This window comes from Nerophis ophidion, linkage group LG11 (genome assembly GCF_033978795.1).
Source record: "Nerophis ophidion isolate RoL-2023_Sa linkage group LG11, RoL_Noph_v1.0, whole genome shotgun sequence".
NCBI lineage: Eukaryota > Metazoa > Chordata > Actinopteri > Syngnathiformes > Syngnathidae > Nerophis > Nerophis ophidion.
The window spans coordinates 32,554,898-32,567,222 of record NC_084621.1 but is presented as its reverse complement, the minus strand read 5'-3'; the positions used below and the strand labels follow the sequence as shown (position 1 = coordinate 32,567,222).

The window sequence follows — 12,325 nt, the reverse complement described above, 5'->3', positions numbered from 1 at the left end:
ACAGAGAGGACGGCCTCCAAAGAGAGGACGGCGTGGCGAAGTTGGTAGAGTGGCTGTGCCAACAATCTGAGTGTTACTGGTTCAATGCCCACCTTCTACCATCCTAGTCACGTCCGTTGTGTCCTTGGGCAAAACACTTCACCCTTGCTATGACCTTCGTATTGTGAGGCAGACGCACTAACCCCTGTACCCACCGTGCTCAGAAAAATATCAAATAAATCAAAATATGATTGTCAAATATTTTCTTGTAAACAAATGCTTGAATTTAAAAAGAAAATCATGTAATGAAGCATAATAATTTTTGTGATTTAAATATTGATTTTTCAAATATTTCAGACTGTGTAAATTTACACGGATAGAAAATATAAAACAAAATCAAATTGATTGTTAAATATTTTTCCCCAAAAGACTTGAATTTAAAACACAACATAGCATAATTTTCTGTTGTTACAATAGTGAATTTTCAAGTACTTAAAACAATAAGTGCCCAACAAAAGTAAAGTAAGATTGAAAAAATAGTATTTCCCAAAAAATGCTTGAATTAAAAAAATATACAAAACATGGCATAATCATTTTCCGTGGTTAAAATATAGAATTTTCAATTACTTCAAACAATAACTAAAATAAAGATGAAATATATATCAAATCCAAAATATGACTTTTAAATATTAGTTCTACACAAATGTTTAAATTAAAAAAAATATATATTGTAAAAGTTTGATCCTCAGTCTTTCTGTGTGGAGTTTGCATGTTCTCCACTAGACTGTGTGGTTTCCTTCCGGTACTCCGAAAGGAAACCACATAGTGAGGACGGCTTCAGAAGAGAGGACGGCGTGGCGAAGTTGGTAGAGTGGCTGTGCCAGCAATCTGAGGGTTACTGATTCAATCCCCACCTTCTACCATCCTAGTCACGTCCGTTGTGTCCTTGGGCAAGACACTTCACCCTTGCTCCTGATGGGTCCTGGTGAGCGCCTTGCATGGCAGCTCCCGCCATCAGTGTGTGAATGTGTGTGTGAATGAGCGAATGTGGAAATACTGTCAAAAAGGGGTAGAAAACCGCTATACAAGTACAACCCATTTACCAAAGACATGCACCTGTGGATAGGTTGATTGGCAACACTAAATTGGCCCTAGTGTGTGAATGTGAGTGTGAATGTTGTCGGTCTATCTGTGTTGGCCCTGTGAAGAGGTGTTGACTTGGTCAGGGTGTACCACGCCTTCTGCCAGAATGCAGCTGAGAAAGGCTCCAGCACCCCCCGCAACTCCGAAAGGGACAAGCGGTAGAAAATGGATGTAAAGTACCATAATCATTTTCTGTGGTGAAAATATTAAATTTTCAAATCGTGGCCAACATAAGGTTAAACTAAGAGAGCTAATCTCTTTTACGTTAAAAAGAAAACAAATGAAAGAGAAAGTCAATTACTATGAACTTTAATTCTGAATAAGACAACATAAAATCAAACAACACAAAAGAAATGACATAATGATCACCACGGACGCATTTCCATGAAGACGGCACATACAAGATCCTGATTGGTCCATTTGGAGCCCTAAGAGGCTTGAGTCAATGCCCAGGTGGATTTACCTGGTAAAGGAGCGGACATGTCGGCCCCTGCCGCCTCCGCTTCCTCCCCCACCGCTAAATTTGCTCATCTGGGATCCTCTGCCTCCTCCTCCCCCTCCTCCGCCCGGGTTGCCCCCGCCTCCTCCTCCACCAAGCCATGACAGCCCTGTGCCTCCTCTGCCACGTGGGGCGCGATCACGTGGAGCCAGGCGATATGCATCTGGTGGAGGAAGAGAAAATAAGTTCCGAAATGCTTTTCCAGTAGAAGAGTGTGTCGTTCCTTACTGGCAGGAAGTTGTCTGGAGGGCAAAGGTCCTCGTGTGAAGTTGCCTTGGCCTCCGCGAGGTTCACTGTAGGTTCCTCTGTGAGTGACGGCCGGGACTTGGCCGCTCCACGATGAGCCTCCTCGGCCTCCCTCCCTGCGGGGGTAGTTACCTGTGGAACAAAGATTTTAGCGCCCTCTGCTGGCTCTACTGAAAAGTGCAAAATGGATATAATTATTAACTGGAACCCATTTAAAGGCCTATTGAAACCCACTACTACCGACCACGCAGTCTGATAGTTCATATATCGATTGCAACATATGCCAATACGGCCTTTTTAGTTTACTAAATTGCAATTTTAAATTTCCCGGGACTTTTTTTTTTTAAAACGTCGTGTAATAATGACGTGTACGCGTGACGTCACGGGCTGTTATGAATATGAGCGCTGCGCACACACACAGCTAAATGCCGTGTGCTTTAACGGCATAATTACACAGTATTTTGGAGACCTGTGTTGCTGAATCTTTTGTAATTTGTTCAATTAATATTGGAGAAGTCAAAGTAGAAAGACGGAGTTGGGAAGCTTTAGCCTTTAGCAACACAAACACACGGTGATTCCTTGTTTAAAATTCACAGAGTTGAAACTTTCCTATGGATTACAGCGGACATGGATCCCGACCACTTGTCAACCAGCAGGTTTCGGTGAGAAAATGTGGTTAAAAAGTCGCCACTTACCGGATATCAGCTGAGCTTCTGCCTTCAGTACAGCTGCCGTCGACTTCTCCGAGACACTGCGCGTCACTTCAGACTATCAGGTATTATTTAACTCACTAAAACACTAGCAACACAATAGAAAGATAAGGGATTTCCCAGAATTATCCTAGTAAATGTCTCTAAAAACATATGAATCCGTCTCAATGCAACGCGATTGCAATCGCGTTTTTTTTTTTAAAGTTGTTTTTTTTTTTTTTGTAGTCCGTCGCTATCAATATCCTCAAACACAAATCTTTCATCCTCGCTCAAATTAACGGGGAAATAGTTGTTTTCTCGGTCGGAATAGCACTTTTTGTTGGAGGCGCCCATTAAAATCAATGTGACAATATGAGGAGCCATCAACATGTGACGTCATCTTCTGCGACTTCCGGTAGAGGCAGGGCTTTTCTCCAGTTGCGAACTTTATCGTGGATGTTCTCTACTAAATCCTTTCAGCAAAAATATGGCGATATCGCGAAATGATCAAGAATGACACATAGAATGGACCTGCTATCCCTGTTTAAATAAGAAAATCTCATTTCAGTAGGCCTTTAAAGGCTGCTACCTGCATGCATCAGAAATGCATCAGTTTAAGAGGTTTTTAATCTATTCATAAAAATAACAAATCAGGCATTCAGCAGTTTTGATCTTTATGCTTTGTTTGCAGCTTTGTTTTGTTGATGTCGTTATCTATCAATTAGAACTGCTGCAGTAATTTCCTTGTATGTCTTGACTACGATTAAAAAGATTTTCTAATAAAAAAAAAAGAAAAGAAAACGAAATAGGTGTATTTTGGTAGTAAAATCCATTTTAACAATGCCATGGTTTTATTTTGAAGCTTACTTTAGACTGAACAAGAAATCAATGTGTACATATATTTTATGTTGTTTAACCGGATAGTACAAACCCTATTTCCATATAAGTTTATCAGTATTTATTGCCACATTTCCCAACTTCTTTGTCACGTGTTGCTCGCATCAAATTCTAAAGTTAATGATTATTTGCAAAAAAAAAAAATGTTTATCAGTTTGAACATCAAATATGTTGTCTTTGTAGCATATTCAACTGAATATGGGTTGAAAATGATTTGCAAATCATTGTATTCCGTTTATATTGACATCTAACACAATTTCCCAACTCATATGGAAACGGGGTTTGTAGTAAAGCTTTGTGATAATTAAGTGTTACAGCCATTATTCATAAAAATGAAACATTTGAGTCTTAAACTTGATGTCAACAAAAGCAGTCGACCATGTAAGTCAACGTCAACTGAGGCGGGCGATTTTTAGTAAGAAGAGTTCTTTGACAAAGCTAAGGACAGGGAGGCCTTACTTCTTCCTTAGTTATTAATTTTACCTTGTATATTCCTGACAACCAATGTCCTCTATAGTGGACATTTGATTTTTGGTCTATATGCATTGTCAGTGTTACAAATCATGGGGAAAATAGTCTACAATGTAAAAAACTGGAGATTTGATGGCCAAAAAAATAAACTGGCAGCTCAATGTTAAAGTTTCAAGTTTCTACACTGGGCAAAATGACAAACGATACCATTGGTATTTTTACGGTAATATTCTGGCGACTGAGATGCCAGTTTACCCCCTCAAAATTTAGTTGTCCTTTTTACAGTCCATTACTGTAAATTGAAAAAAATATATCACTGTCATTTGTCACTAAAAAATACAGCCAGTTTTCTTTACCATTTCTTTGCTGTTTTTAATGACCTACTGCAAAATAGTCAAAAAACATCTCTGTGACATGCTGTAGTATTTTTAGGAATTTTCTTCAGAAATGTTAAGTCTCTCTCAAGTTTTTTTCAACTGAATTCACCTTGCCCTCAACGGTTTACTCTACATCCCATCCACCCTTGATTTAAATGTATCTTAGCTTTGTTTGTCAAATCTTGACCAGTCTTGATGTGACCTTTACTTTACAACCTGAGACATAATATTGCTGGCGGCTCCAAATAACTAGAAATGTGCCTTTTCCCACTTCCAAATCAGACATGGTGTTTAAATAATTTCTCTCGAGCATCTGTGCATAGTGTGCATCTGGAAAACATTCACAGCGCTTAACTATTTCCACAATTTGTTATTTTACAGCCTCATTCCAAGTTTAAATTAATTTTTGTCCTCAAAATTCTACACACAATACTCCATAATGATAATGTTTTTTTCAAAGATTTTTATTTTGCAAATGTATTAAAAATAAAACACTAAAAATCACATGTACATAAGTATTCACAGCCCTCTCCATGAAGCTCAAAAGTGAGCTCAGGGGCATCCTGTTTCAATTGATCATTCGTGAGATGTTCCTACAGCTTGATTGTAATCCAGGGGTGGCAAATTTTGTTGGAAAGGCACACACCAGTCCATATACAGTATAAGGCCCCACACTTTACAGTGTATGGCAAACCAAACCAACAATGAAGTAAACCAAACCAACAATGAAGTCTAAGGAATTGTCTGTAGACCTCGGAGACGGACGGGCTGGTCCGAATGAACAAATCTGGGGAAGGGTACAAAAAAATGTCTGCTGCCTTAAAGGTCCCAATGAGGACCTTTAACTTTTCCATTTACATCCTCTGTTAATGGAAAAGTTTGGGACCACCAGGACTCTTTCGAGAGCTGGCCGGCCGTCTAAACTGAGCGATCGGGGGAGAAGCCCCATGGTCAGAGAGGTGACCGAGAAGTTGATGGTCACTTTGTCAGAGCTCAGTTTTTTATTTTTAATAAATTTGCAAAAAATTCAAATAACCTTTTCACATTGTCATTATGGGATATTGCATGTAGAAGTTCAAGGACACAAATGAAATTATTACATTGTGGAATAACGCTGTAAAATAACAAAATGTGGAACAAGTGAAGCGCTTGTGAATACTTTCCAAATGCACTGTAGATTTAGATGATATCTTCGTTAAAAATAGATTACTTTATAATCATATTTAATTCTGTACTATTATAGGAATGTATCAGGACAAAAGTCAACCTACTTCCTGGGATGTTGCACAAACTATAACACAATTGAAACCGTGAAAAATGACCAACGTGCGTACTTACCAGACAGTAGTACACTTTTAGGTTGTGGTGGCGTGAAAAAGCGAGTTTGGTTGTGGAAGGTGGCCCTGCCCCGGTTTCCAGTAAAGAGTCCTCTGGTCGGGAGCTTGGGCGAGCTTTTAAGCGGCCGCTTAGGAGGCAAAAGTCCGATTGGGGTGGTAATGTCTTTGAACTCCGCTGCCACAAAGTCGTCCACATGCATGCTGGGAGGACGGGAAGTGTTCTGTTTACGCTGGCGGAAGATGTCATGGGGCCTGCACAGATTCTGTCCAAAGCCCCCGCGACCTCCTCTGCCACGCGGGGCAGCCATGATGTGTGCTCTTTTAGCAGGTTCCATGTAGTCGGCTTTTCCACTGCATGAATGATGCACAATAGTGGATCAGTTGTTGTTGACAAGTATTCATCAGCCCTTGTAGGACTAAATGTGCTACCTTGACGTAATGAAGGTCTCATGTTTGTGTTTCCCCAGTCGCAAGCCCTTTGGAGCCTTGGTGTGACCAGGGGAGGTTGGCTCTGACAGGTAAGAGCGCTCCAGCTCGGCCCTCAGGTCCAGTTCTGGACAACATTCTTGGGCTAAACCCACCAGGTCAACCTTTACCTATGACAAGGATACAGAGCTATTTTATTTTTGTCGGTTTTAATACAGTAGTACCTCGTATGCAGTAACATGTTGCATCATTTCCTGCTGTATTATTTTCTCAAAACTATTATTAATCGACTTGTTCATTTACTATTACTGTATTTTCCGGACTATAAGCCGCAACCACTAAATTTTGGGAAAAATATATATTTGGTTTAAATATTAACCGCACCGGATTATAAATCGCATATATTTACCTGTACATTGTGAAATTAGATAGTTACATAGAAATATTGTGTGAAAGTTTATTTACATACATTGTTTCCAAAGAGTGCCTGTTAACACGGCAGTAAAACGGCTGATCTAACAAAACAAACGTCTTCATTCATCCTTCATGAGATGAATTTGATTTTCTCCTTTTTTAAATAAGGTTCAAGATGTTTCTCAAAATTCTTCTTCCTTGTACTTTGCAAACACTGAGTTTGCAAAGTTTTTTACTGTGGACCGTTTTGGTATATTGTTTGAGTGCTTTGCTTAATCCATTCCGTAATTTAGCTATTAGCGAATACAAATCCATAGACTAGCCGCACCTTTGCAAATGCTTGCAAGATTCACATTCTTGGAAAAAAAAGTAGTAGCTCATAGCCCGGAAAATACGGTAATATCTGGTTACTTTCTGTTGTAACATGTTTCTATCAACACTTCTGTTAAAAGGCAATAATCGCTTTCCAGTATTCTATCAACACTTCTGTTAAAAGGCAATAATCACTTTCCGATATTCTTCTGTTGTTTTGATACTTTACGGCGTGGCGCTAGTGGAGGAGTGGCCGTGCGCAACCCGAGGGTTCCTGGTTCAATCCCCACCTAGTACCAACCTCATCACGTCTGTTGTGTCCTGAGACACTTCACCCTTGCTCCTGATGGGTGCTGGTCAGCGCCTTGCATGGCAGCTCTCCCTATCAGTGTGTGAATGGGTAAATGTGGAAGTAGTGTCAAAGCGCTTTGAGTACCTTGAAGGTAGAAAAGCGCTATACAAGTACAACCCATTTATCATTTATTAGTTTTGGATGATACTACAAATGTGGGTATCAATCCAAAACCAAGTAGTTACAGGGGCAGTATTGGTCATACCAATGCTGATACTGATACTTTAAATTTTCAAAAATCATTGAATGATTACATTTTTGAATGGTGAGGTAACAATATCAATTAATATTTACATGTTCTACTATTGGCTCTGATTTCAAACCATTGGTTTTGCCCTTAAAGTACTACTGTGTCCAGGGACTTATTTTGTGTCTAAAAAATAACAATGAAATAATGAATACAAATATTTTTATGAAAAAAATATCACTGTAACCACTGAAGTATTGGCCAAACAATGATATTATACTACTTGGTATTGTTACTGTCAATATTTGTATCGACACGCCCACCTTTGTTTACATTTAACAACTGCAGTCTGCGTGTTTGATTGATTGATTGATTGATTGATTGATACTTTTATTAGTAGATTGCACAGTACAGTACATATTCCGTACAATTGACCACTAAATGGTAACACCTGAATAAGTTTTTCAACTTGTTTAAGTCGGGGTCCACGTTAATCAATTCATGGTACAAATATATACTATCAACATAATACAGTCATCACACAAGTTAATCATCATAGTATGTACATTGAATTATTTACATTATTTACAATCCGGGGGGTGGGATGAGGAGCTTTGGTTGATATCAGAACTTCAGTCATCAACAATTGCATCAACAGAGAAATGTGGACATTGAAACAGTGTAGGTCTTATTTAGTAGGATATGTACAGCCAGCAGAGAACATAGTGAGTTCAGATAGCATAAGAACAAGTATATACATTAGAAGTACATTTGAGTTGTTTATAATCCGGGGAGATGGGATGTGAATGGAGGAGGGTATTAGTAAAGTGTTGAAGTTGCCTGGAGGTGTTGTTTTAGAGCGGTTTTGAAGGAATATAGAGATGCACTTACTTTTATACCTGTTGGGAGTGCATTCCACATTGATGTGGCATAGAAAGAGAATGAGTTAAGACCTTTGTTAGATCGAAATCTGGGTTTAACGTGGTTTGTGGAGCTCCCCCTGGTGTTGTGGTTATGGCGGTCATTTACGTTAAGGAAGTAATTTGACATGTACTTCGGTATCAAGGAGGTGTAGCGGATTTTATAGACTAGGCTCAGTGCAAGTTGTTTTACTCTGTCCTCCACCCTGAGCCAGCCCACTTTGGAGAAGTGGGTTGGATTGAGGTGTGATCTGGGGTGGAGGTCTAAAAGTAACCGGATTAGCTTATTCTGGGATGTTTGGAGTCTAGATTTGAGGGTTTTGGAGGTGCTGGGGTACCAGGAGGTGCAAGCGTAATCGAATCCTCCTCATGTGTAGAGTAACCCATTATATCTCGACGTCCAGTGATAAGTGATACATGTAATAATCATATTTGTAGTAATTATACTCCGCAATGGAGAAAAAGATTACTGACTTAGGCCAGTGGTTCTCAAATGGGGGTACGCGTACCCCTGGGGGTACTTGAAAGGTATGCCAAGGGGTACGTGAGATTTTTGAAAAATATTCTAAAAATAGCAACAATTCAAAAATCCTTTATAAATATATTTATTGAATAATACTTCAAGAAAATATGAATGTAAGTTCATAAACTGTGAAAAAAAAATACAATAATGCAATATTCAGTGTTTACAGCTAGATTTTTTGTGGATATGTTCCATAAATATTGATGTTAAAGATTTATTTTTTTGTGAAGTAATGTTTAGAATGAATGTTCATGAATCCAGATGGATCTCTATTACAATCCCCAAAGAGGGCACTTTAAGTTGATGATTACTTTTATGTGTAGAAATCTTTATTTAAAATTGAATCACTTGTTTATTTTTCAACAAGTTTTTAGTTATTTTTCTATTGTTTTTTCCAAATAGTTCAAGAAAGACCACTACAAATGAGCAATATTTTTGCACTGTTATTTAATAAATCAGAAAGTGATGACATAGTGCTGTATTTAACCTTTTTATCAACCAAAAATGCTTTGCTCTGATTAGGGGGTACTTGAATTTAAAAAATGTTCACAGGGGGTACATCACTGAAAAAAGGTTGAGAACCACTGACTTAGGCCATGTCCAAACAAATACTTTATAAATGCATACTGATCTCTGCGTTTAGGCCTCTTGTCCACATGCCCACGCATACTTTTGTCTTTAAATATGCAGACTTTTGCAAACGCTGGCCAACGTGTAGAGTTCCAAAACTCTCCGCTTAGCGTATGCGTGTACACGCCACAAACGGTGACTTGTGATGACGTCACTGTTGTGAATATTTATGGGTGTTTGGAACAGATGAATTAGATTTATATAATTTGTTATGGGAAAAATGTATTCAGTTTTTGTATAATTTGGTTTTAGTCTGATGTTTTGGAACGGATTGAGGTATTTATATTTATAGAATTTATATAATTGTTTTCTGTTGGCGAGACCTGGGTTCTTGTTTCATTCCACGTTTCATATTATGAATGACAATATTAAATTGTGTTTTTCATCATTTAATTCAGCAAATGTTAATGCAAATTAATAACAATTATGTTTTGGAAGGCAAAAAAAGCTCTTAACTGATTATGTGAACATAAATCATTAGCAATGACCCTCACCATGTCAAGTTCAGTTTCGATGTCATCCGTTTGGAATGGAGAAAACCACATTGCTTTGAGTTGCTCATCAAGGGCTTCTGAAAGAATAAACACTGTCCTAAAGAAAATGAGATAAACATGTTAGATTTGTTTTAGTTCCAATCTCCTTTACTGAGTATTATCAGTGGTTTTACCGGTGATTAAACTGCGCTCCAAGAGTCTCTGGCACCGGCAAAATAGGCTCCATATCCGCTGAAGGCAGCTCAACTGCTGCCGTCTCCAGTGTTTTCCTCAGGACAGTCACACTCTCCAACATGGTCTCCAATGCATCATCTTCCTTACACAGTTTCTGTAAAGGAAACACATCCATATAATGTATGAGGATTTTCCTCTTTTCTGACTTACAAATGTTACAATGTTGGATAGTCATGTTAAACATTGGCAGAGCATCAAGTTAAAAGCTTTATGCATTTGGGCATGAACGTGTATGCAGTTTTGGATGCCTCTGCTGCAGTGTTTTGTGGTCTTTTTAAAAGATCGGCTCAGTTGTGAAATAACAGTGAGTTGGACATTTTTATTTGGACATTAAAAGGGCGTTCCCACATTGCCAGTTTGAGTGCCGTTTTGTAAATCGCCGTAAAACACATCTCAACGATGGCGGGAAGCCTCTGTCAACAAGTTTTGAACGCAGTGCCAACGCTGGTTGGCGTAGTAGTACCACGGATCTCCCCGAAAGGCAGCTGAGTCCTCCACTGTGTACTCGCCATCACCACAGTGAACTCGCTTAAACACAGAAACAATATGGGTTCAATTAGATCACATGCCTGATATTGGAGTGCAGAGCGCTGTCTAAAATCAATAATTGATTATTGATTTTAGACATAAGAAGGACATTTCTACGAAGTGCATCATACATAACAAAAAAGTTGACATTGTTTCATCATATAAATATTTGGGGAACTTTTTTGAAGATCAGCTCAAGTTTGATGTAAACAGCGATTTTATAGTGAAGCGAGCACAACAGAGAATTTATCTTTTCAGAAAATTATATTATTTCTCTGTCAGGCCTGTTATACGCTGTTGTTTTTATGAAACATTTATTGAGAGACTTATGTGTTTTTCTTTTATTTGTTGGTTTCAATGTCTTTCAATTAAAGACCGAAACCGGCTGGCTAGTATTGTTAAGTCTTGCTCTAAGATTACCGGAGTAAAACTAAGAGACTTAAACTTCTTCTGCAACCAGCCAATCCTCCGAAAAGCAAAGAGATTTTTAGGCTCCCAGAGCCATGTCCTTGCGGGGAAATTTTCTCTGTTGCCTTCAGGGGGACGCTATGCCCTTCCATTATGTAAAACAAATCGCTTTTCCAAATCATTTGTCCCTTCTGCACTCAGACTCTTAAACTTTTACGTTTTTCAGAGTGTTGTATGGTTCATGTATTTATTGACTTTTTTATTATTTTTATTTATTTATTGTGAACCATGTAAACTTTTTGAACCACGACAACCTGCTGCTCAAATTGAATTGCCCTTTGAGGGATTAATAAAGTTGTTTGAAATGAATTAAATAATTAGATTTCTATAAAAATTGATTACTCGTGCAACTCTAGTTTCTCAGCTGTGGTATGATGGGCTGCAGTAGTACTCAGTTGTAGTACACTTTTCCAGAACTTGTGGCAGTAATGACAATCTCAAACAAACAGAAGAAGTCTGGAACTTAAGTCTCATAGAGAAGTTTCTTAAGCACAAAAATTATGACTAAAGTGGTGATGCTGTATTGTCATTTGTACTTAAATTTTATTGAAGGGTTATTTAGAAAACATATTCATTATTAATTTAGTTGATTAATTTTAGAACGTAATTTATGTAAAAAAAAAAATTTTGTCAGTTATTTATGAGTCACTCATTATGCAGTATATTTGGTTAGTACCTATTTTTCTAATTAGCCTGACCTAAAGTTTATGTGTTAAATGAAAAATAATCTTTGTGATTAACACATGGTTTCATATAATATGACAAGGTTGTAAACTGTAAGCAAGTTAGATATAATGACTGAATACGATTAAAGATTACAAATTCAGCGTTAATATTTGAGTGGGCCCTGGGCCTCTCTGTAGTGGAAAAGTTAAGCCCCAAAATAAAAAATGTTAAGAACACCTGATCGAGACCTCAATAAAGTGTTTTGAATGTAGAGTAAAATCATTAAAGGTCCTCTGTACAGTACAAAAGCAGCATTTGTTGTTTTTGGAGTTGTGGGGATTCGAACTAGTTACAAATTAGTCATTTGTACCGTAATCTGCCTCTCCAAAGTAGACAGCGGATGTGACTCAGACTTTTCCCATCGCAGGATAGCTTTCATCTCCGAGCCGCTCAGCAACCGAGGAGGAAGAACGAAAGATGGCTCCTCAGCAGATATTTGTCCCTCCTCATTACACTGGAATGGCACACAAAAA

General features: G+C 38.3%; 1 protein-coding gene across 4 annotated transcripts in view; it reads right to left on the bottom strand.

Moving 5' to 3' along the window:
- Positions 1–1,415: 1,415 nt before the first annotated feature.
- The window catches only part of virma (vir like m6A methyltransferase associated), a 34,723-nt gene continuing 23,813 nt past the window's right edge, over positions 1,416–12,325 (bottom strand). For all 4 annotated transcript variants that reach the window (XM_061915656.1, XM_061915657.1, XM_061915659.1 and 1 more), the window contains 7 exons: positions 12,163–12,306; positions 10,070–10,224; positions 9,897–9,993; positions 6,068–6,234; positions 5,640–5,989; positions 1,850–1,999; positions 1,416–1,784 (listed from right to left, as the gene is read on the bottom strand). In XM_061915656.1, coding sequence (XP_061771640.1) covers positions 1,582–1,784; positions 1,850–1,999; positions 5,640–5,989; positions 6,068–6,234; positions 9,897–9,993; positions 10,070–10,224; positions 12,163–12,306 — 1,266 coding nt within the window. In that variant the 3' untranslated portion in view covers positions 1,416–1,581. The remainder of the gene's footprint in view (positions 1,785–1,849; positions 2,000–5,639; positions 5,990–6,067; positions 6,235–9,896; positions 9,994–10,069; positions 10,225–12,162; positions 12,307–12,325) is intronic.